The 26199-nt window shown below is 28.4% G+C and overlaps 4 protein-coding genes across 5 annotated transcripts in view; 3 read left to right on the forward strand and 1 right to left on the reverse strand.

Moving 5' to 3' along the window:
- The window catches only part of LOC111619625 (monocarboxylate transporter 13-like), an 11990-nt gene extending 9990 nt beyond the window's left edge, over nucleotides 1–2000 (forward strand). Inside the window, exons 2-4 of the mRNA XM_023361397.1 lie at nucleotides 228–371; nucleotides 553–1515; nucleotides 1660–2000. Of these exons, the coding sequence (XP_023217165.1) occupies nucleotides 228–371; nucleotides 553–1515; nucleotides 1660–1823 (1271 nt within the window). The 3' untranslated portion in view covers nucleotides 1824–2000. The remainder of the gene's footprint in view (nucleotides 1–227; nucleotides 372–552; nucleotides 1516–1659) is intronic.
- A 2089-nt stretch (nucleotides 2001–4089) lies between these two features.
- On the forward strand, nucleotides 4090–7192 carry LOC111619624 (FK506-binding protein 4-like). Of its 2 annotated transcripts, none has more exons than XM_023361394.1 (2): nucleotides 4090–4367; nucleotides 5187–7192. In XM_023361394.1, exons 1-2 carry the CDS (start codon nucleotides 4193–4195, stop codon nucleotides 5975–5977), a joined length of 966 nt encoding a protein of 321 aa, XP_023217162.1. In that variant the 5' UTR covers nucleotides 4090–4192; the 3' UTR covers nucleotides 5978–7192. The 2 variants fall into 2 exon arrangements, with proteins under 2 accessions (XP_023217162.1, XP_023217163.1); XM_023361395.1 differs by lacking the exon at nucleotides 4090–4367 and adding an exon at nucleotides 4399–4671.
- LOC111619601 (monocarboxylate transporter 9-like) lies at nucleotides 7177–8652 on the forward strand. Its single transcript, XM_023361364.1, has 3 exons — nucleotides 7177–7672; nucleotides 7988–8167; nucleotides 8312–8652. The coding sequence occupies exons 1-3, from the start codon at nucleotides 7177–7179 to the stop codon at nucleotides 8473–8475; spliced, it is 840 nt and encodes a 279-aa protein (XP_023217132.1). The 3' UTR covers nucleotides 8476–8652.
- Nucleotides 8653–22813: 14161 nt separating this feature from the next.
- LOC111619627 (ribosome-releasing factor 2, mitochondrial-like) lies at nucleotides 22814–25161 on the reverse strand. The gene has a single exon (XM_023361398.1). It carries the CDS (start codon nucleotides 25061–25063, stop codon nucleotides 22823–22825), a length of 2241 nt encoding a protein of 746 aa, XP_023217166.1. The 5' UTR covers nucleotides 25064–25161; the 3' UTR covers nucleotides 22814–22822.
- Nucleotides 25162–26199: the final 1038 nt, after the last annotated feature.

Genomic DNA, 26199 nt, shown 5'->3' on the forward strand with positions numbered 1-26199 from the left:
GTAATCTCTCTCTCTCTCTCTCTCTCTCTGTTTTTAAGTTTCTATTGTTACTATTAAATAGGTTTATTATCTAAATAAGTTTATATAATAAACCTATTTTATAGTTACTATTAGTTGCTATATTATTATTTTGTTTTTTAAATTTTATTTATTTTATTGTAATTTATTTTCTAAACATAAAAGATTATACTTATTATTATTATTTATTTATTTTTTTATATATTTAGGTCCATTGGCGGGTATTTTAAACCATTTCTTCTCTGTGAGAATTATCGTATCTTTTGGGATATTGTTTGGAACAATCTGCATTTCTGTTTGTTATTTTGCTGCAGATGTATTTCAGATAACTATTTTATTTGGATTAGGATTTGGTAAATAAAATTTTTATTAACATTTACATAATTTTCTAGAATAAATCAATAGATTGTCTTGTAACTTGTATTCTGGCACTATAACAAATTCGAATATGATGCAATGAGATGCATCTCATTATATAGTATAATCATCATTAATTTGTTTTCATACAATATTAAAAATTATAACTTTTTCCAGGTATATCAATTGGATTAACATGCACTCTTGTTCCTATTCTTATCAACCAATATTTTAATCGTCAACGAGCCACAGCATGTGGAATATGCTATAGCGGGTCTACAGTTGGAGCTTTTCTCTTCCCCATTATAGTGAATGTAATATTAGAAGAATATGCTCTTAGAGGAACATTTTTACTTCTTGGGGGCTTAGTATTACATGGACTTTGGGGTTCTATGCTACTCCATCCTATAGAAATGCATAAAAAATCAAGAGGTGTGGAGTTAGAAATGGATTGTAAAAACATAGAGGTAGAAAAATATACCAATATAGGATCGATTCGTAGAAGGGATTTAATAGATCAGGAAAACGCCGATAATGATGAAAACACTGTAAGAAGAAACAGTATAGCACTTAGTGAACATATCGTACCGATAAATGAAGATATCAGACATTCAGAGTCTGAAGAGAGTATAAAATCGAATTCCTGTAACAAATCTCTGATTGAAAATTTAAAAACAAATGCGAAAATTTTTATGAATATTTCATATTTACTCACGACATTATCATATATATCATCTCACAACGTATTCGTGATTATCACAATCATTCTTCCTTCTTATGCAATGACAAAAAATATCGATAAAGAAAATGCCATATTTCTTCTGTCTGTTTACTCTATATCGGATCTCATTGGTCGCATGATGCCAGGATGGTTATCTTACAGAAAAATATTAAGCAACAGAACGAACATGATTATCCAATTATGGTTAATTGGTTCTCTTCTAATTATTGCTCATATAGTCAATGGTTATGAAGGCTTTATCGCTCTCACATTGGCATTTGGTTTTACTGGTGGAAACTTAATGGTTTTATCTCCTGTATTAGTTACGGAATATACTGGTATAGAAAGAGCAGCTATTGCTTTTGGATTTTCAAATTTTTTCAATGGAATGTTTTCATTAATAAGACCAAATATGATTGGTAAGTATGATCACAGTTAATGGTATCACTTTAAAGTAGTATTTTCTAATTAGTGAAGCATTGTTTCAGGATATTCTAAATATATATAAAAGAAAATAATATCTTATTTAAAACAAATTATAATAATGCAATTTATATTTTCAGGTTATATTAAAGATACGACGGGTACTTACGATTTAGTCTTCATTGCAATAGGAATTTTAAACTTGATTGCTGCATCTTTATGGACGATACTTTTAATAGTCAGACAGTTATCTGGTTATAAATGTTGTGGAACTAAAGATAGATATTACACAATAAAAACATGACGCATTATTCGTACTTAAAATATTTTCTTAAAACCTGTTTTATATAAAGAATTACGAATGCATCCTAATCTAATATTTATAGACGACCTTGATTGGTATGCAAAACTTATTACTAAAAATGGATGAAACTACTTTAAGAATTTTCATAATTGATTTTTTAACTTATTTTTATGTATTTTCGTGTATGTAAAATTTTAAAAAATGTAATTAAGTTTAATAAAAAAAAAAACTTAATTATTTTTGCAGTTTCTTTATGTCATTAACGCAAATAATTTTAATTGTTTTCTTTTTCTAATTTTAATTTTGGAAATTATTCAAACAAAAGTGAATATTCAATAATATCAATTTCATAAGCATGTGAATTAAAGTTTAAATTGATACTTGAAGAAGTCATCACCAAGGTTTGTGTTAAGATTGTAGTGTTTTAACTCGTAAAAATGGAAACGACAATCGTCAATTTTTCAGCAAATTTACCTCTATCGTTTTCTGAGTTATATTTTTGTGTTAAGTGAACCTTATCGGGTGTGGTCAGATAAGCGGAACAGGAAGCAAAACCGCTAAAGTAGGTCACAAAACTTGCTGTATGTTTCCAATGAGATACTTTCACTCGTACAAATCCTTTTTTTAAAGTAAGGACACGATATTAATTAATTGTCGACATTCATTAATTTTCTATTTTTATCGATCAAGTATCGAACTTCTAGAATTTTGTATAACTTCGATTAAATTAAAATGACGTTAATTTTCTATGAAAGGCGAAGAGATAAATCTATAATCGTTCTCTAATCAGATCAATATCAAACTATCAATATTATAATAGAATACATATGTAAAAAGTAAATTAAAAAGATAATAAATTGAAAATATCTGATCAAATTGGCTTGGTGAGTGTAATAATAATGAATTTTGTTATACAATTTTAATCATTTATCTGTATCTATTGATTAAAATCTACATTAAATGTAGATTAATTTATTGTAAATCTATTAGTCATATATTTTTTTAATATATATTATCACTTTTAATTTCATTTAAATTACGATACTTTCACTGCTTTAATTAACAGCGAAAATAATTTTTTACACATAAAAATTTAACATTTCTTCTGTATTAAGATTAAGTAACTTTAATACTAATAAACTAGAAGAAATAACAAATTAAAATAATAAATATCTAGAATATTATATTATTAAATCTAATCTTTAACTAATATTCTTAAAAAATTAATAGAATAATTAATTCTATTAATTATAAAATAGTTGTCTAGAGTATCCGAGCGTATCAAGTTTGCTTATAGTACCTTTTTAAATAAGTATTTTAAAAAATTAACTATAGAAAATTCAGTATCTTCTATTTTAAAAAAATGTAACAAAGTTTTCATTACAAATAATAAATAATACATTAATTTTAAAATATATTTTAACGCTTGAATGATTATATAAATGATAAATTACCATAGAAAGAACTTAATTAAGTTTGAGTTTCTCATCTTATTTAAGTGAGAAAAAAAGTATATAAAAAGTAATAAGTAAGAAAGAAAGTGTTTATAAAGGCTCCATTAACTGAACTGGTCATATCAATTGATCTTAATCATTATCATCGTCTTCACTTTAAACGTTGAAACTTGTCTTTCCCTTAACCGGAAATATAAAAAAATCATATCGTTTACACAGCTTTAATTTTAGTTAAAGATATAGAAAATATTATTTTACGTTAACAAATTTGATAAATACGGTAACATATAACAACAATAAAGGAATGATTATCATTCATTAACAATATAATTTTCATTTATCTACCGTTTATTCTGCTTGTTTTTTAATTTCTAACCTGTCAAATTTTATGATCGATAAGTTTTTAAATAGAAAGTAAAATAATATAAAGAAAGTTCTATTGTTATCACTTAGGTAAAGGAGATAAGTTTAAAAATTGCATCCAATCTTGATAGAATTGTCTATTGTTTCAAAGGCGCATTAAATGAGATTTTAAAAAGTAAAAATATATTATGCTTTAAAATGCTTAAAACCGCCGACGATGAGAGTTTAAAACACGATACATGTCAGATAGAATCATATACCACACACACACACGTTAAAAAATAAAAATAAAAAAAAATAAAGGCAAGATCGTAACGACCTCGCCCTATAACGGAACGTCGCTTAGACAAGAATCAACAACAACAATCACTTATTACTCGGTTGAGTCCATCTTCCATGTGGGTCAGGAGACAAACCAGCCTGGAAAATCAAGAAGAACAAGATCAACAAGTTTAGTAGTGGCAAGAACCAGTAGACGGCGTATACACAGCTGCTCCCTCCCATAGTTCATTTTCCAGCCGCCTCGGGCGCTGCAATCGACGAAGCGAGGTCATGCCCCCTTCTCCCCGGGCTAACTCCGAAAGGACAGCAATGCCTTGCTGCGATTTAGATGCGGATGGGGTAGAAACAGAAACGGCTATGTTGACGGCACTTTTCGATCCCACAGAATGGCCTCCTCTTTTAAATCTTATGGATAACGCTACCTCTGCAGCAGCAACCATGTCTGGTAAGTCGTTCTAACCTAGATAGAACTTAGTTGTTGCGACCTGTTCTGCAGGATTTACCTCTACATGACAGTTGGTAACGTTGAACAAAACATAAAATTTAATCTTTAAAAACTCTAAAATTTAACCGTCTACTTATGTTTTCGTCGTTTCTATAAGAAGTTTACGAATCTGGGAGATGATAACGATAATTTTCCCATCACAGGTTTTACGGTTTTTAACTTTTCTTTGTTGTCAAAACTGTACAGCCCGAGCACTTGTTTGAAAATATGAACGAGTTGTGTACGTCTATACTTTTGGTAGAAGGTATTTTATCCTACAAAAATTATATATATATTATTTTTTAAGTTTAAAAGTTTTAATTTTATCACTTTTAAAATACTTTTATATATTATATAAAATTATAAATTAATGTNATTGTGATGAAACTGGTTTATTTTGGAAGTCATGCCAAACTGTACCTACATTATGAAAGAAGAGAAAAATATTCCTGGGCATAAACCCATGAAAGACCGATTGACGTTACTTTTGAGAGCTAATGATAGCAGTGATGTGAATCTTATCCTGTTTCTTGTCTATCACTCTGAGGAACCTAGAGCATTAAAAAAAATTCCATAATTAAAGAAAAACTGCCAGTGATGTGGAGATTGAATAAAAGGGCGTGGGTCATGCAGTAATATTTTTTTTTATTTTATATATTTTTCTTACATTTTATTTGTATCACTTACATTAAAATAAATGAAATATATTTGTATAAAAATTAGTATTAATTTTTAATCAATTTAATATATTAATTTTCTTGTGTAATATTTTTTATTTAGAAATTCCTGAAGGTTTGTCGAAAATTGAACAGAGGAGAAAGAGGACAAACGACTCGGAAACTAATGAAATTCATCATAAGAGAACACGTTTAACATCCAACGATAAACAAACATCCGAAGACGAAATGGAATCATCTGAAGATGACGATGATGATGATAATCAATGGGAGAGAAGAAATTTAGAGGAGAAGAGAAACATTCTTAGGATTTCTGTTTACAAGATGAGAGTTATTGAAGACCCCGAAATTTTCCTAAGACGTTCTGTTCTTATTCATAATACAATACGTCGCCTGCAAGTGGATATGGATCAAGATCATTTTATAGAATCCACTCAAAACTTTGTAGCTAAGGAGATCGAAGTTAAAACCGAAGGATCTATCGAAGGAGAAAATAACTGTCTCATAGGCTTTATGGGATATCAAGATCATCCTCGAGAAGAACTAGATCAAGATAATACCAAAGAATTTTCGAATGACATGGCAGATTATACTGACGACGATTCAGATGAAGATGAAGAAGAGGAAGAAGAACTGTGTAGTACCAAAGATTATCACGACGATAGATTAAGTCCTAAAGAACCGACAGGAGACGTAGAAGAAAGGTTAACAACTGGTTGCTTATGTTATTCAGATAGTTGGTGTAGGCAAGATTGTAATAGAGACTGTTCGGGTACTAGGAGAGAAAGCAATCAATGTGCTACCGAATATAGAACTGTAAGAAATAATAATCAAGGGGAAAGTGTCTTCGATTCTGTAGTGTATCAAAGTCTGTTGGTGTCGCTGGAATCTTGAAAGAAGCTTGTTATCCTTCTTACATTTTCGATAACATGAATAATAATACTGTGCGTGACCTACTTAAAGTTCTTCGAGTCGTTTCTTTTTTATCCTCGTTGTCTTCGCCGAAAGTGGAACGTACATGCCTTGCAGACAAGAGAGAGGGCCTTCACCTCTCTACCTGAAGCAGTTGTAATTACCTGTCTTCGAATAACAGTTGTACTTAATCGTCGCTGCCGGAGGCGAATGTTTTAGGGTTTTGTTTGTTTATTTTGATATCATTTTTGTCCACAAGTAACGGATTATTTCCACTTTCCTTCTTTGTGCCAAATGGGGATTGTCCATTTCGTTCTGGTCTTCTCGCGTGCTCTCTAAAGTCCAAACTATTTCCATTTGATTCTTTTTCTTACTTAGACATACAGATAATATAATTCTATTAAGTCGGTAGAAAGAAATATCGAAAGACAATGTTTCATTAGTAAGAGCAGCGATTCATCTCAGTGAACACGCTGCAATACTTAATTACTGAGATACCTAAAAAAAAATGCCCATTTTTCTTCCCTTCTGATTATTAAATTTAATAAGTAATTTATTTCGGAATGTCATATATAATGCATTCACTCAATAGATTTATTGTTATATAAATATACAAGACTAATAATAAATCATTTTTTCCTGCTACAAATATTTACAATAGAGAATCGAAATGGATAATAATCCATAATTGATCTGTTACGTAAAATTTCGCTTGGTCGCTGGTATAAAAAAATATATATATAATAAATAAAAAAAAAAAAGCTTAATGTTCAGTATGCAATTTGCATCGTCATATCTTTTTTTACTGTTTTTAGCATCGTTTTAGATGCGTTATTTCTTTTTTTTTCATATCGTATATGCATGCATGTTTTCAGAATTCGAATATTTTTTTTTAAACGTTCGAATTAAATCATTCATCATTGCAAGTTTAATTAACAAAATTTGATTAATACTTCGTCGTGTTCGAATTAGCAATCGTATGTATGTATCTATTCTATACAGTAGGGGTGGAGATGACCTAGTCCTTGAACTTGCACCCAAAGCTGTAGAGATGTGGGGCCGTGATTCACGACCCCAACCACTCCTCTGGTCCTGCAGAAGGCGGCGATTGAGGTCGAGAAATTTTTCCCTCTAAAAAATACAATCTATGTTTCTTCTAAACTTTTTTTCTATGAGGTTAAATGTTTTTTTTTTTTTTTTTTTTTTTTAACTNATCAATTGGATTAACATGCACTCTTGTTCCTATTCTTATCAACCAATATTTTAATCGTCAACGAGCCACAGCATGTGGAATATGCTATAGCGGGTCTACAGTTGGAGCTTTTCTCTTCCCCATTATAGTGAATGTAATATTAGAAGAATATGCTCTTAGAGGAACATTTTTACTTCTTGGGGGCTTAGTATTACATGGACTTTGGGGTTCTATGCTACTCCATCCTATAGAAATGCATAAAAAATCAAGAGGTGTGGAGTTAGAAATGGATTGTAAAAACATAGAGGTAGAAAAATATACCAATATAGGATCGATTCGTAGAAGGGATTTAATAGATCAGGAAAACGCCGATAATGATGAAAACACTGTAAGAAGAAACAGTATAGCACTTAGTGAACATATCGTACCGATAAATGAAGATATCAGACATTCAGAGTCTGAAGAGAGTATAAAATCGAATTCCTGTAACAAATCTCTGATTGAAAATTTAAAAACAAATGCGAAAATTTTTATGAATATTTCATATTTACTCACGACATTATCATATATATCATCTCACAACGTATTCGTGATTATCACAATCATTCTTCCTTCTTATGCAATGACAAAAAATATCGATAAAGAAAATGCCATATTTCTTCTGTCTGTTTACTCTATATCGGATCTCATTGGTCGCATGATGCCAGGATGGTTATCTTACAGAAAAATATTAAGCAACAGAACGAACATGATTATCCAATTATGGTTAATTGGTTCTCTTCTAATTATTGCTCATATAGTCAATGGTTATGAAGGCTTTATCGCTCTCACATTGGCATTTGGTTTTACTGGTGGAAACTTAATGGTTTTATCTCCTGTATTAGTTACGGAATATACTGGTATAGAAAGAGCAGCTATTGCTTTTGGATTTTCAAATTTTTTCAATGGAATGTTTTCATTAATAAGACCAAATATGATTGGTAAGTATGATCACAGTTAATGGTATCACTTTAAAGTAGTATTTTCTAATTAGTGAAGCATTGTTTCAGGATATTCTAAATATATATAAAAGAAAATAATATCTTATTTAAAACAAATTATAATAATGCAATTTATATTTTCAGGTTATATTAAAGATACGACGGGTACTTACGATTTAGTCTTCATTGCAATAGGAATTTTAAACTTGATTGCTGCATCTTTATGGACGATACTTTTAATAGTCAGACAGTTATCTGGTTATAAATGTTGTGGAACTAAAGATAGATATTACACAATAAAAACATGACGCATTATTCGTACTTAAAATATTTTCTTAAAACCTGTTTTATATAAAGAATTACGAATGCATCCTAATCTAATATTTATAGACGACCTTGATTGGTATGCAAAACTTATTACTAAAAATGGATGAAACTACTTTAAGAATTTTCATAATTGATTTTTTAACTTATTTTTATGTATTTTCGTGTATGTAAAATTTTAAAAAATGTAATTAAGTTTAATAAAAAAAATTATTTTAAGTAGGAAAATTTTTGAGAATCTTAAATTTTATTTATTTTTTTTAAATTGACTTCCTGGATAATAAAGCGCCCCTAGTGGAGAGATACGCGGAACTACTGACGTCACTACACGTGCGACGGCGCGGAATAAGTCGACAGCTGACTAGTGAAAGAGGTTATTGACTTTTATATGTGGAGTTCATCAGCATCTTGAACATCCTCCTTTCCTTTGCTTTTTCATATTTGCAATAATATAAGTTACCCGAATTTTCGAAATTTTACTTAATTTTTTTTTTTTTATAATTTAATATTGAAATTATTTGAAATCTTCAACTACAGTGTGTCATAGATAATTTAATGAGATTATATTCATCCACATACGTTTGGTTTATGGTTAATAGGAGAGAGTTTTTTGTATTGAAAATCATATAATAGAAAAATATGCCTTAAAAATTTGATTAACAGATTTTGTATTGTATTATGGTCAAAATTGGATTGTTCTCATTGAAATTATTTCATCATCTCTACACAATTTCATCACTGTATTCATATTTGTGCAGATAAAAAAAAATATATATATATTAATTACATATATCTATTATGTATATCTGATAATTCTAATTTAAGCTTCAAAAAATAGAAAGCAATAATAAAATTCCTACATTGTATCATGTTAGTTTTATTTATAAATTAAACTTCCCTAACAGGAATATGAAATAAGTAAATTAATCTGGACAATATAATAAAAGACTAAAAACTTTAAATGTTAAACCAACGAGATGTTTTGTACATCTTTTATAGGGGGAAATCTGTTTACTTAAGGAAGTTTATCATTTTTTAAAATAAATTTTTTCAATAAAAGTAATATCATGAAAATGAAAAAAAAATTATAAATATATACATATATAATGTTAGAATTTTAAATTATATTAGAAAGCTGTTTTGTTTATTTTTAAAGAGTTTACAATGATCTATAATTATGGTAGTTGCAATCTAATGTGAATACGGCTCTATTGAAATTTTTTTCATTTTTAATCTTGTAACAATCGAAATACTAAAAATAATTATAAAATGCTGAAGAAAAGTAAAACTGTTTTTGTCTTTTTCAAATTTTAAATATCTGATCAGCATATAATAATATATTTTTAGAAATCCAATTAAAATTTTAACTACTTTTCAATTAAAATTATAAAATTTTGAAATATAGAAAATAATCTACATAATTGTTAAATACTAAATAAAACTATATTATTGCAGTGTATAACATTTATATTAGCACATACAGCAAAATTAAAAACTTAATCAAAATACAGAAATGATAAAATTATTTATTTCAAAGAGTGNTAATATCATGAAAATGAAAAAAAAATTATAAATATATACATATATAATGTTAGAATTTTAAATTATATTAGAAAGCTGTTTTGTTTATTTTTAAACAGTTCACAATGATCTATAATTATGGTAGTTGCAATCTAATGTGAATACGGCTCTATTGAAATTTTTTTCATTTTTAATCTTGTAACAATCGAAATACTAAAAATAATTATAAAATGCTGAAGAAAAGTAAAACTGTTTTTGTCTTTTTCAAATTTTAAATATCTGATCAACATATAATAATATATTTTTAGAAATCCAATTAAAATTTTAACTACTTTTCAATTAAAATTATAAAATTATGAAATATAGAAAATAATCTACATAATTGTTAAATACTAAATAAAACTATATTATTGCAGTGTATAATATTTATATTAGCACATACAGAAAAATTAAAAACTTAATCAAAATACAGAAATGATAAAATTTATTTATTTCAAAGAGTGAAATAAAAAGTTTTCAAAATGAAAATGTTAACATTTTATTGCAAACCAATTTAAAAATAATAATCTTGATAAAAGATAATACCTCACTCCTCATATTTTGTACTATTGTTAATTTAAGTAAATATCTTGCTTTTCATCAAAAGAAAATATATTTTATTTTTCAGAAAGTTTTTTTTTTTTTTGTATCCTTTTCCTGTAACAGTTTACAACCTTAACTTATTTCAATTTGTAAAATCTTTAATACTGTTTTAAAATTTATTCATCATTCATTATATTAATGAACTTTGATGAAATACCTTAAAAGGTATTTTAAATATCAGTTTTTATTTGATATAATTGCTGACTTTTACCTTTTAAATTTTTTAACATTTATCAATATATTATGTTTAGATTTTGACACTCATGTTTTAAACAATATTTAATGATGATAAATGGTATAAGTCAACAATGCATGTTAAATGTATTGGTAACTTGTTGCTAATAATTTGCTCTGTATATGCCTTTTTCAGCATTATGAAAGTAACTTAGTGGATCAAAAAGCTTATAGGTTAAAATAAAATTATAAAAATAAATAAGTTATTAGAGTCTTTTTGCTAAGTTAATACTGTATTATTTTTTAAATTTTTAACTAATTAAAACATTGTTTTTAATTAGGTTTATTTAACAAAATAATTCTACGTATATCAATATTAAGTAATACTAATCTTCACAAATAAAGAAATAAAATATTTGAAGAAAATTTAATATAGTCACTAAAAAATAAATGAGTTTACATTATATAATTAATGTAAAATAATATCTGATATGAAAAGAAGGCATTTTTTAAAATAGTGATTTTGAAGTTTGACTTTTCAGCTTGAATTGTAGTTGAGGAATTATAATGTGGAAATTATGGGTATGTTACTGACGGGTCAATACAAGGATGGGCAAGTTGGGCGGCTGCCTAGGGAGGCAGATTGCTAGGGGTGGCAAAATTGGCCAAAGAAAATAAAAATAATAAAACATTCTTAATTTCAGATAATCTATTATTTTACTTTTCGAAAATAATTAAGTAATTAAATGTGTGAGGTCTGAGCCCTCAGATCTTTTGGTTAAAATTACAGTATGCCTATATTTAAGAGGAGTGGCAAATAACTATTTGCCCAGGACGGCATAATTGCTAGGTTGGCCCCTGGTTATTGATACATTTTATGAAATAATTAACATGAACAATCAGAAATTTTTGGGTTGATTGAAGTCCAGTTTAGATAGATAATATGAATCATTTCTTGAAGCAGTTTTAAGCATAATACAGATTTCAACAAATAAATATATTATACTAAAGATTTAATTGAAAAAAATAATCACATTATAATTACAACTTGATTTCATTCAGTTGTAGAGATAGTTAACAAATCAATTGTTTTCTGATATGAATAACAAAAGAAACATTAATATCTTCTGTAATATATAATAGCCTTTACAAACAGAACTGCATAGGATTTGTGTGAATTGATTCAATTTCACCCTAAATGAAACACTTCTAGATTTTATGTATGATCTTCAGCAAATCAAGATGAATCTTTTGACCGCAAACAGAGAGAAAGGAGAATATAAAGTGATATGCATCCCTTTTATCAGATATGCAAAGTGCATTTTCTACTACATACATACATACAAGAAAGACATCGGCCATACATAAAGTGTTTAGATGGCAAAAAAGAGGATAAGGGAAAGGGGGAAAGAAGGAGGGAGAGGAGATAGACAGCAGAGAAAGGTAGGATTCCTCTGAATGGCATACATATGGCTACAGTACCCTCTATGTTTGATGTTGGCATGCAGTTTTTATGCTGCAAGGCCATTTTCTACCACAGCATGCAAAGATCATTTTATGTAGAAGTCTATATAACTAATTATCAAACAATGATAAATTGGAATATATTCCAGTTTATTACTGAACAGTCTCTGGAATGATGGTTGATGGAAATAATTTTGATTTTAATCTGGCAACTACATTTGCCAATGATCCTCCATTGAACTGTATTGTCCTCCCTTTGAATACAATATTAATTGCATTTTTGTTTAGTTTTACTTTCTCATCTCCAAAATATTACTGACAGACAGCATTCCAATAATTTATTTTTGTATTCTAAGATAATAGTTTTGTCTTCACTCACAAGAGTGATAGAAAAAGAACAACACTACTATCATTCAGAACTGGACAAGCAAATAAAATTTAAACTCAGTCATGATGGTGGTATACAATAGTTCGTAATACTGTAATTCTAACATTTTTAACAAGTTTAAACCCCAATTTATTGTCTAATTTAATGTTTCATAATTTACAGTTAATTAATAAATATAACAAACTACTACATTATAAATGCCTTCAATGTTCATGCAATGGCCTCCTTTTTTTTGTACAAGAAAGTTGGCAATCCTTTATACAGCATGTAAAGTATTGCCAGATTACAATTATGATAGAAATAGCATTACATATCAAACATTTATAATTAAACTAACCAAGAATTGTCACTTCATGTTGATATTCAAAACATTAAAACATATTTTAATGTTTCCAAGTACTTTCATTGAAAGTAACATCAGGCAAAAGGAACATCAGAAGGCACTTAAGATAGATTACTTTAATTGAAAGTACTTGGAAATATAATAAAATATGTTGTAATATATTTTGCATATTAACATGAAAAGACATTCTATTTATTTATTTTTCTTTAAATAATTCAAAATTTTAAAATGTTTGAATAATTAAAGTGCATTTGTTTTAAGATATTATTCTCAGTCTCCAATTTATATATTTTAAACCATTACAGATAATGGTTTAAAATATATAAATTATTAGTAATTGTTAGGAAGATAATTCATATAATTAAAACAAAATTATAATATTTTATTAAATAAGATATGGTAGTCTCTTAAAGCTGGATATCTAATCATTATAACATTGAACAATGAGAAATATAAATGTACACTGACAGTGTAAATTTATATTTCTCATTGTTCAATTAAACATTGAACTGGATTTTAAAGGTATCTGTGGTGTTATGAGATAAGATACCTTGCTTGTCTGTAAACAATAAACAAAAACAAACTGTAGAAGATAAAATATAAAAACAATTACAAAAGCTTTAAGATTTATATGAAAAGAACAATATGGCTGAATAAAATTTTAATAAATCTGTAAGAAAGCAAGTCCTCCTACTTTTAGTCTAAATTATATAACATTTGTATATTTTATTATCAAAATGTAGCTTGATAATAAATCCAGTTTTTGAATAAAATTATATATTTGTTGAATTTGTAAAAAAATAAAAAACATTGGATGATTGAAAGTGTAACTAGAATATAGTCACTAAAAAATAAATNAATTAAAATGATTTTGAATAATCTTATTAACGATTGGATAAATTGATCATTTAAGTAGGTATATTTTCTTCTGCCATTAGCTTCAATAATTAATAATTTTATTTATTTATAAACAAGTGTAATGTACTGAAAACAAACTGACTTAAAGGCAATGCACGAGATAATAGTAGTAGTACAAAACTTGTTTATCTCTATCAGTAATAACTAGTACTTTGCTGTATTGCTTTTTATAAAAAGAAAATGAAAAATAAGCAGTTTTTCTCGGCAGGAGGATAATTTGAAAATACCATTTTTATAAATTATTTGAATGACTACTGAAAAAAATCTTCCTTTGTGTTTGAGGGTATTTGAATGTTGGTCAAACCATAATCAAAAGATATAGTCAAAGATTAAGAATTTTTTATTTCCAAATAATAATGGACATAAATCAATGTGAAATTTGCAACTGCTTTTTTGATTGTCAACAAAATTGAAATAAATTTTGTGCCACACAATATTAAAATATTAAATTCTGTCTCTCACCATTCTGCCACTTCAGTGTGGACCTGACTGAGCCCACATTGGGCTAAAAAACACAAACAATTTCAGATGCTAATTTCTAATGAGGAAATTGAATGAGCTAAAAAAATAAACATGTTTATTTTTCAGAACATTTCTGAACAGTTTATTTTCTGAAAAATTTTTCAAAAATAACTGAAATTCCAAACAGTAGGCAACTTTGTTGTGGACCTGGCTGAACTCATAAAAGGCTTGAAAACAGGCCTTCTTAGTGCCCTCAGCAGAGAGTAAAAATGAAAAAAGTTAACTTCTCAAAATTTGTATGTTTTGAAATAGTTCAAATGTTGTTAAAACGTCATTGAAAACAAGCTTTGTAGGCCAGATAAAAATGCTTCAATGGCTGTATTTGACCTGCAGACAGTAGGTTGGAACCTATTGTCTGCAGGACAAATACCATTTGTTACTTTTTTACAGAGATGTATTTCTTACCCCTCCCTCCTTCCCTGTCATCAAATATCATCATTATAAAAGCCTCCCTCTAATATTGCATCATTATAATCAGCACATCACCCTTTTATTAATAAAATAGATAAAATTAATTTGAAGTATGATCATTTCATATTGCTATTTTTTTACATTATTTACAGTATATGTGCAAGACATTCAGTTCTAATCTCCTGTTATTGAATCATTGTAACTGCTTATGTCAATAATTGACAATCTGTTGACATGCTTAGTAGATCTTTCATGTAAGAGATGCTTATCAACTTTTTATACATCAAATATCATATTTACATTTAAATTGATGAGAAACTAAACACTGAAGACTAATAATTATTAACCTCTCTTGTTTACTTCTACATCATCTTCATTTAACACTCAGTAAGTTTCTGGTTTAATTCATTTTTCTGTATAAAATTTTTAACTGTTCATGCCCTGTGGGTACTAAGAGGGCATTTTTCTATACCCACCATGGATTTGACCAAGTGGTAAGGGTCTCACCATCTGGCTGGGGCAGACTGCCCATGAAAAATTAGATCTTTCAGTATTACCATTAATTTTCACTATCTTACAGCAGCAATAATATACTGCCTTTGGAATGTGCTGCAACCAACAGGGCCATCAAGAGAAATGAAACTGGAAATTTTTTCCCCAAGCTTGGAAAAAACTTAGGAGACCATAGTGATTCCTACACTTATAAAATTATTTTTACCAACAAAAATAAAATTTTTAAGATTGTGTTTTATTAATAAAGAATGTCTAGTTATTTTATTTATTCAAAAAACAAAAGGTTAAAGTGGTCTGCTAAGAAACAAAAGGTCCAAACAAGTTTTTCATCACAATTGATTGGGCATTATTGATTTTGGAATGCTTGATAAAACTTCTTGATGAAGCAGGATAAATTCTGCACTTATTGAAACAAAATTCTGATATTGAAGTCTATGATTATGAATGTATTTTTATATATATTTTTTCAATGTAATGATAGTTGACTATTAATTGATTGTGCCTGCAAGAAGTGGTGCACTCGGGATTTAATTTTGGGGGAGCCAAGTTGAACAGATAAAATTTTTAATGTGAATTCAATAAAATTCCCATCTTATGTGACTGCTATTCATAAGTATATAAGTATACTACATAATACAGTAATACCTCGACTTACGCAAACCCAGAGTTACGCGATTTTCAAATTTTGTCGATTCGTCTTTTCTTTGAGCACCACGCAATCCTTGATTACCCACTCCCCCCACACTATTGTTCAGCTTACATGTTTGGATGTGTCGCACGGAATCCACACATAACTACAATTTATTTTGTGTTTGTTATATCTACGGAGACTTGAGAGACTCTACTATGTCATCCAAACGAAGTAGAACTAATTCTTCTGCATCAAACAAGAAAAGAAAAACTTTATCTTTGGAATGTAAAGTTAACATTGGGTATGTTCGTAAAGTCGAACGAGTTAAGCGAGAATGAAGTCATTGTTATTCCTATTTCGTTAGACTTTTCGAACGATTCGTTACTAACGCGTTTAACTCGTTTGACTTTACGAACGTACCCATTATTAAAGACTTCGATACAAAAATGAAAATTTGTGAATTGGCAAAGAAGTTTGATCTACCGGAATTGTCGGTCAGAACAATTATAAAAGGCAAAGAAAAAATTCTCGAAGCTGTGAAAAATGCTCAATCTTTAAATTCAAGCATCATTCGTAAACGTCACAGTATTATCGCTGAGATGGAAACAATGTTAAAATTATGGCGTAATAATCAAGTAAATGTGAAAAATTGTATAATAATATAGGCCTAATTTGTTATACATATGTATTATCTAAGATTTTATTAAACATTTTTTTCTAAATTATTTGTTTTCTTTAGTCTCCAGCTCCAATTAAAAATTATTTGTATGTATTTATATGCGAAATTAAACCCCGACTTATGCGGTTACCGCTCGGTCCCACCTATCACGTAAGTTCGGGGTATTACTGTATAAATAAAAAAATGAATTTTAACAAAAAAAAAAAAAAGATTTTTGGAAAAATTTATAGTGTTTATTTTCCCTTTTTGTATGGTGCCAGAGCTCCTTGGTCTCCTCTCTGGGTGCATCTCTGTCTGCAAAGTCATCTTTCTAAGTGTTAATTGAATAGTTAGGAAATATGCATCTTAAGGAAGTTGTTAGTTCTATTTTGGCACCTTCATCTTATCATTCTATTATAAAATTCAAATTTTATCACAGAATGATGATCACATTAAGAGGACCAGAAAAAAGATGCCAATTTTCCAGTTGATTCTACGATAGGTTTGATCAGAGTGAATTTTGTGCAGAGAAGTTCCTATGTGTATCAAGTAGACTAGCACAGTAATCACATGACACTTTCCTTCAGCTGCAAGAAGAAACATGGCATCAGCAGGACCGGATTAACCCACTTTGGGGCCCTAGACACTTTATTCTTACTGGGCTCCCTACTCCCTACAAGAAATAGAGCACACAAAAAAATATAAAACAAATTAATAAAAAATATTTAATATACAACAATAAATTTTAGTTTTTCTAGAAAATTTTAAACAGTTTGTTTATAAATTTAAAAAAATTAAAATTTATTTTATTAAATGTGTAACAAAAGTTGTTATACAATAACAATATTACCTTAATATATTAATTGTTTAATTTAACCTTTTTGGTTAATATTTAAATAATATTATATTTTACCCACGAAAGGTAAATTGAATAATGAAAAAGATAATTTAAATAAAAGCCAAGATAGTTCAAAAAAGTAAGTATATAAATATGAATAAACTTTATTTAAAATTCTGTTTTCTAGTCTTTAATTCAGCAAAATTATGAATTATTTCATCATAATTAGTATTATTCAAAGCATTTTGTTTGATGTATAAAACAGCTAAAGAATTTAATTTTGATTCACTCAGTGAGTTTTGTAAATAATTTTTTACACGTTTTAATACTGAGAATGACCTTTCACCAGATGCATTTGATATAGGCAAAGTTAAATATATTTGCAATAATATTTCTATATTTGGAAATGTTAATACTAGTTTGGTGTTCTTAATAAATTGCAGCATATCAGATGGCAATGTTAATTTTTGGCTTTTTCAAATTAATTTAAATTGCAACAATTCCTCGTCCAATTTTTCAGTATCAATGTCACCACTATACCATTTTTTTAGCAATGCAGTATTAATTGATAGGTCCTCATCATTGCCGTCAGCTATGTTCGTGTGAAGAATTTTAAAAATTTCATCAATATATTTCAAAATAGACAGTTTGACCGGTCCCTTCTAAAAACCAGGCCCTAGACATTTGTCTCATTTGTCTATGCAATGATCCAGCCCTGGACATCAGGCACAAATATGATATGCTGTTTTTAGTGTCAAATCCAAGATTTTACTGTTCTTTTGTTAAATCATCAAAAGTATAACAGAATACAAAATTAAAGATGTGAAGTGGTGTTGACACCATTTTTATGTAACTGCCCCCTCTCAATGTTAATAATGACAATATGCAGACAGCTGCTTTGCTACCAGATCCATTTTTGCATTAATGTGGCATACACAAACATTAAAAACAAACACAAGTGGAAAAGGTGGAATGCAAGAAGGCTAACATATCCAGACCAGATTATCATGGAAAATTCCCAAGTATCCAATACAGACCTGAATCAAGTCCATCATATGCACGGATAATACATTTGTCATCTAGTATTTATAATCAATAATTCTATACTCTAATGATGTCCAATATCCTGAAATGACTAAAACACTTTAGGAAACAACAAAAGCTACTATGTTTTACAATCATCAGCCAAACCATAAATAAAAGTATAGAAAAATTTTGTACATCAGTTCCTTTTTATATTTTTGAAATATGATGTCGATTGTGTTAAATAATACTTTTTCTTAACATATTTGTTTACAATATTCTAAAATTTAGATTCTTGACAATTTTATAGTTTATGAGTTAACAAAATGAAGTGTTATAATCACACCAATAAACCAATTAGGGAACCAACTCTTATTTTGCTAAAATGTTTACAGTAGGTCTTATCTTCCCATCCTCAGCAATCTATACAGAATACCTGCAATATTGAACAATTTTTTAAACATGAAATGCTATAAAATTTCAACTTCAATAAAATCATTCAAGTATGGTATGTATAAACTGATTATTATAAATAATCTGTTTGAATATAGATTGCTTGTGTCCTAGTCTAGCTAAATTAATGGAGATCTTGGAAATTTGTAAGAAAGGATTGTGACGATAGCTCGTCATGTTTTCCTATCTCAAACACAATGCATTTGATGCATTCCCAAATGTTCCATCGTCCGTTAGACCCAGGAAGAACAGGAAAATATAAAAGGCCAACAGAAGACATCTTTTTTCTTTCCATCTGGGGAGTGAGCAAGACGAACGACAAGATCAACAAAGAGAGTTATCAGCGAACAGGACTGAGAAAGAACGAGCATTAGGAATGAAACTTCTAGAAGGATTCGGCTATGTAATTAATTGTATATGGTAGATATATGAATTGTATGTGACTTATGTGGATCGGGAGAAAGTAATAGTCACAAAAACTGAGAATTTCTTGTAGTACACATTGAATTAATGTTAACTCAACTTTGGGTTGAGAGAATAAATCTTACAAGATAAACAATAGTATTAATGTAATGGATGTGGATTATCTGTGACCAGACATCTCATTTTGAATGAGATAATTTTAGAGCATTATATTCTGATATCCTGTAAATATCTTCAGGACATACATTAGCTCATTTTTGATAAACGGAAAACTTTTGTAAAATTTTTATTTTTTAAAAACATAGAAATATTAATTAAACAGTCTTCTAGGTTAATATTGTCAAAGTTATTTTCTAAATTCATTTCATTAAACAAATGTATTTTAACTCTTTCTATTCACCCTGTGGACACTGACTTGTAAGAGGACCTTTTAATTATAGCCTACACATTATGGATTTAGCTAGTCTACAATGAGGACAGTTGGATGGGCCCAAATATCTGAGATAAAACTGTCTACAAAAAATTCCTGAGGTTTCTTGCACAAATACAAACCAGGATTCCCACAGCATTAGGCTGATATCTTTACTGTTTTTCAATCCAGTCATCCAAATGAATGTTATCAATGAAAAGTTATAGGAATGGAATTCTTAAAAAACTACAACAGATCATTGGACTGATATTTCAGTTATTTTAAATAAACAATATAAATAAAAATAATTTGGAACATATTCAATGATTTGTCTCAGGTTATGTTTTTCAGAAACAAATATCAGTGTTAAGTGTTTTTTGCTCATTAATAGAATATGGATTTCATGAAAAAATTTATTGATATCAATGTTAATCATTAGGTGTCACAAAAATGTGTTTAGAATTTTAGAATTCAATTTATCCATTTATCAATTTATTTTCAATTTTCAATCATTTTCAATTTATCAATTTATACCAAGAATTGAGTTAATGAAAATATTATTAAAACATTTTTATATTGTAATATTATTTAATGATTAATTAAATAATATTACAATGATATAAATAATATTTAATGATTAATTAATTAATTTAATTAATATATATATATATATGTATAATAAATAACACGTCAAAATATAACTGAAACGTTTAATAATCGTTTAAGATGTAAACTAATATTTATAATAGATAAAAAATGTTTAAATTTTCCAATACTTTAATTACAATTCATTAGAGTAGTGAGCTAAATTANAATATAAGCTGTAATGGCATGGCACATTTCATTTGTAATTCAATGCCAAAAAAAAAAAAAAATGTTATTCTTTTTGTCTACTACTGCTGATGGCATATGACCAAACTGATGACTTTATAAACATTGATTTAGTCACTAAATATTGAACTTTAGATAAGAATTTGAAACATTGTTGGTGTCATATAAAGAAATTCAAAGAGATTTCTAAAGCAAAATTATCAATGCTTCAATTAGCTTCTTTGAGAAGAGTTGATAGTTTTCAGTTTGAAAGGTTTAAGATTTTTTCCATTTCTTATGGTTTACAAAAATTTTTGTAATACTATTATACTTTTAATGTAAAATTTATAATCATCATCAATCATACTTTATAGTCATCTAATTTTGTTAAATATATCTTCTTATAATTAGATATTTTTTTGGTTTGAATATTAAGAATTTTTCAGTATATGTTATTTGTGAAAATATAAATTTGAGATATATTTTATCTCTATGTTATATTAACTTTCAAGCAAGTTAAGTCCAGCCAAATTCTGTGTTCTGCTACATGAACACTTATAAATACAAATAAATTTACTTGTTTTATCTATGTTGAAATTATAACATATGCAGGATAAGAAGATAAAATTTTTAATATACAGCATGCCAAGGAAAAACAAATATAAATGTATTGATACACTGAATAAAAACAAAAATTTGATATAAAATTCTCACAATCAGTATTACCTGATGTCATATAATAACTTATTTTACAAATTATCAAATTAAAAATAAATTTTCATATCAAAGTATTTATATATTATTATGCTTGAACCAACTAAACTTCAAACAAATTCTAGACACACAATGATTTTTATAAAATTGGTGAAAATAAACTATGCAATAAATATGGTTAAAAGTATATTACATTTATCAGATATATTAGCCAGACAGATGGCTTTAGTAAGATAAAGCATCATCATCTGCTAGGCCTTACCATTCTGGGAGATCCAAGATCAAATCCAGGCAGGTGGAATAACTCCAGGAATTTTTCAGGGGATGGTCTGTTCTGGATATGTTGGGCTCTGTTCCTCAACACCTGGCCAAACCCACAGTGGACTCGAAGAAAAGGATCTCTTAGTGTCCATATAGAAGAAAAAGTGTTAAAAAAATCAGTCCGATTGTACAGGATGTCCAAGAAAGATCTACATTAAAATCTCATTTAAAAAAAATGAATCAGTCTAGTCGTCAACTGTTGTTTAGCATTTTCTGTGTAACATTGGAGATTGCAAGGGTTAGCCTTTCTTTCAAAACAATAATTTGCATCACATAATCCCACAAAAAGACATCCAGTGAGGTTATGTTGAGCAATCTAGGAAAGAAGAATGTTGGTCCTCAAAGCCAATAAATCGTCTAGGAAACACTGTATCAAGCAAATCACATAAGGAAACTGTCCAGTAAGATGATGCAGTGTCCTGTTCAAACAGTACCTAGCAGAAAATTAGTTATCAATTGGGCATTCTTCATGCAACCTAAAGAAGCATGAAGAATGTTCAAAAGGTTCAGATTCACTCAATGTACATAAAACAATTTAAGCATTTATATTAATTTTTGTAATAAAAAAACACTTTTTGGGTTTATCTATCTTTTACTGAAAACTGCATTTCAATAAACCACTTCATTCTTTTTAAATTAAATTTTGTAATAGATCTTTCTCAGACACCCTGTAAATTATATTTGAAATTGCAATATGTATCTAATAGAAATTTCTTGTATTTAAAATTTTTTGAATTATTATTATTTTCTAATCAAAATCAAATTTTGATTTTGATTAGAAAATCAAATCAAACCAATAGATGATAATAAATCAAAATGTATTAAAATAAAATTAGGAATATAACATTTTAGTCTTCTGGAAACTTGTGACTTCTGACTTGATTATAATAAATTTTTTAAATATAAAAAATTTTTATAGTTTTTCAGTTTTAAAATAAATAATAAAAGCATTAAAAATAATTATTAAATATAAACATTTTATGAATATGTAATTAATTATATTAATATTTAATTTTCTAATATTCTGCATATATAACTTAATAAATGTATAACTATGAATTATTTATGAATTCTAAGTATATATAATAAAAAATATGAAATTTTAATCATTTTATAAATAAAAATATACATAAATAATTTGCATCTGAATTTTAATCATCTAAACATAAATCCAGTTATTTGTTCTTTCACTTTTCTTAGTTCTTCTGAAGTCATTAATTTATGGCATTCAAATTCCATATTAACTGATGCTCTACCTGACGTTAAAATTCTCATATCAGTTGTATAAGTTATTAATTCTGAAAGTGGTGTAAGAGCATTAACTATTCTGGCATCTTGTTTAACTTGAATGTTTAAAATTTGGCTTCTTCTATTTGATAAGTCTGCTAGAATTTTTCCTAGATAACTTTCATTTGTATTAATTTCCATCTTCATTATTGGTTCCAAAAGTTGTGCATCACCTTTTTTTAACGCAGAAACCACACATTGAGAAGCTGCAGCTGATATCATAGGAAGAGAAGTACCTCTACCTACTTCCAACCAATGTAATTCAACTTTAACATCAAACACTGGGAAACCCAAAACTGGCCCATGATTTAATGCTGAAACAACACCATTCTCAACTGCTTTCAAATAATCTAATCTAATTTTTCCAAGTTCATTTTCTTTATCTACAATAACTTTAATATGCTTAACTTTTCCTGAGCTCGGACTTGACTTTATCAATAACTTAATCTTAACAAAATGCTTTGTGTTTCCAAGAAATTTATCTAAAATAATTGTATCATCAGAAATGTTTAATATTGTTTCTTTATAAGCAATTCGTAATTGTCCTAAGAAAGCATCTACTTTATATTCCTGAAGAATACGCTTTTTCATCACATCTATGTGCAATTCTCCCATTCCTGAAATAATTGTTTGACCTGTTTCTTCTTCTTCATAAACTTTAAAAGATGGATCTTCAATTTGTAAACATTTTAAGGCATGATCTAGCATATTTTGATAAGAAAGTGAGGGAGGCTCAATGGAACAAAAAAATACTGGATCAGGAACTTCTATTCCTCCTAATACATCAGGAACATCATCAATATCTAAATCTTTGCATTTGGCATATTCTTTTCTAGCATTATTAGCTGCTGAATGTGATGATGTAATAGTATCTCCTGTTATAATATTTTTTAAACCTGTCACTACTACTATATTTCCTTTATAAGCAATTTTAATTTCTTTTAATTCATCTGCTAATGCTATCATAACTTTCTCAACTTTTTCAGAATTATCTTGTGTTGCATTATAAATCTTTTTTCCTTCTTCAAGAATACCGGAATAGATGCGTAAAAATGTCAACTGCCCAAATTGTTTATTATATTGTACCTTGAAAGCTAATGCACATAAATTACTGCCATAATACTGAACAAATTCACGTTCGTTTTCTAATGGATTTGGCAAATATTTTATAATATTGTCCATTAATAACTGAACTCCAATATTACGATACGAACTTCCACACATTACCGGAACAGCTTTTTGCAAATGCGTAATTCTGCGTAATGCTTCATTCAAATCATCAGAAGTAATATTTCTAATTGTTTCATCATTCAAAATTTTTCCAGCTATGATATCATCTAAATCAGCAATTTGATCAATTAAATCTTCTCTTTTTTTATTACTTAATTCCCATAAATCTTTATCTATGTTAGATTTTAAGCTAGTTCTTACAAATAATTGTCCATCTTTTTTTTCATTTAATTTCCATTCCACTTTTTCCATTGTTATTAAATCAATAACACCTTTAAATTCTTTACCTTCTCCTAAAGGTAAATGTAGCAATAATGACTTAGTTTTTAATTTATCTTCAATATCATTAATACATGCACCACAGTTAGCCCACTGCTTGTCCATTTTGTTCAAATAAATAATTCTTGGAACCATATATTTATCGGCTTGACTCCATACTTTAAGCGTTTGCGCCTCTACGCCCGCAGAAGCATCCAAAATCACTATAGCTCCATCTAACACTTTCAAAGCTCTCGTAACCTCCATAGTAAAATCAACGTGCCCTGGGGTATCTATCAAATTAATTTTATGGCCTCTCCAATTAAAAGTTATTGCTGCTGAAACTATTGTGATGCCTCTTTCTCTTTCTTGTACCATATAATCCATTACAGTGTCTCCATGATGCACTTCACCCATAAAGTGGGTAAAACCTGAATAATATAAAAATCTTTCTGTAGTTGTTGTCTTTCCTGCATCTATGTGTGCAATAATACCAATATTCCTAATTTTATTAATTTTATCAGATTTATGCTGAATATTCTGAGATAAATATTGCACTTGATTACACCAAAGTACATGTTTTCTACAATTTCGTAATAGTCTTAAGATTATTCCCATCATTATATTACAAAATTCATATTCTATGAATGAAAAAATGAACTTCTTTTATTGCAACATAATATAAAAACAACCACGTGGAGTGACTATCACAATTTAGTACCAAGAATCAACACTAGATGGAATCAATTACTTTACACGCTTTACGGACGTTCTAATCGCTTAAATCTAGAAATTAAATATATAAACTACAGCTCAATTTTAATTAATAAAATTAAAATAATATAAAATTTTCATTTAAAACAATTAATATTAATTATATTCGATATTCAACAACTAACTTAAATATATGTAACTCTTTAACTCTTTTCGCTCTGTGGGCATTATGAGAGCCTCTTTTAGCAAGCCCATTATGGGTTCGGCCAGGCCAACAATGGGGTGGGGAGAGCCAGGCCTCGACATATCCGTACCACCACCCAAAAAATTCCTGGGGATTTTGCGACCCGTCCAGACTCAATCCCGGATTCCCCAGAGCGGTAGAGCGCTCGGCCGTCCGGACTAATTTAAATATTTTTATTCGAAACAAACAAAACACTTCACGATTTTCAGCTTTGGTACATTTTTTTTCATATTTCAAATTTCTTTCAGAAGAATATTTGTGATAGCAATCCAGGATCTAATATGACTGAGTACGGAAAATTTTTCCTGTACAGTATAAGAAATTATCTTACTTGATTCTTGTAGAATGTGTGGAAGGTCACCCAGTTTGTAAAAGCCTAAAAGACCCATTGTATCAGGATTGAACAGCGGGTTGAATATATCTAACACACCGCTACATCACAAGTAATTCAGCTTCTTCAACTGGATCTAGAAGCCGTCACACAACGTAGAATCTCATGGGAGTAACTGCCTCATCCGCAAGTGCGGATGAGGATTTACTGTCATAGCGACTATTGGCATTCATGAAATTCCGAGCAGCTATAATTTGAATTCAGCATTGGGCCCACAAAACGATATCCCGACGGCCGAAGCTAAGCCGTCAGGATATCCGACCAATTTATTTAGCGACTTTTTGTAAAGTTTTCGAGGATGGAAACACCGTTAAAATGATAATAAACATTTTGTGAATATAAAATATAAATAAAAGATCTTTATTAAAAGACACCTACATCTTTACCTCTAATATATTTCTAACTTTT

Source organism: Centruroides sculpturatus, unplaced genomic scaffold, assembly GCF_000671375.1.
Source record: "Centruroides sculpturatus isolate CEXI.00-Female unplaced genomic scaffold, Cexi_2.0 scaffold260, whole genome shotgun sequence".
In the NCBI taxonomy this organism is placed as follows: Eukaryota; Metazoa; Arthropoda; class Arachnida; order Scorpiones; family Buthidae; genus Centruroides; species Centruroides sculpturatus.

What these genes read in the sequence shown, in the direction of transcription:
- LOC111619624 (XM_023361394.1), top strand. Translation starts at nt 4,193, where the DNA reads ATGCCCCCTTCTCCCCGGGCTAACTCCGAAAGGACAGCAATGCCTTGC. An exon ending in TGCAGCAGCAACCATGTCTG is followed by an intron (nt 4,368 to 5,186) that starts GTAAGTCGTTCT and finishes TTTTTTATTTAG; the next exon opens with AAATTCCTGAAGGTTTGTCG.
- LOC111619627 (XM_023361398.1), bottom strand. Translation starts at nt 25,063, where the DNA reads ATGATGGGAATAATCTTAAGACTATTACGAAATTGTAGAAAACATGTA.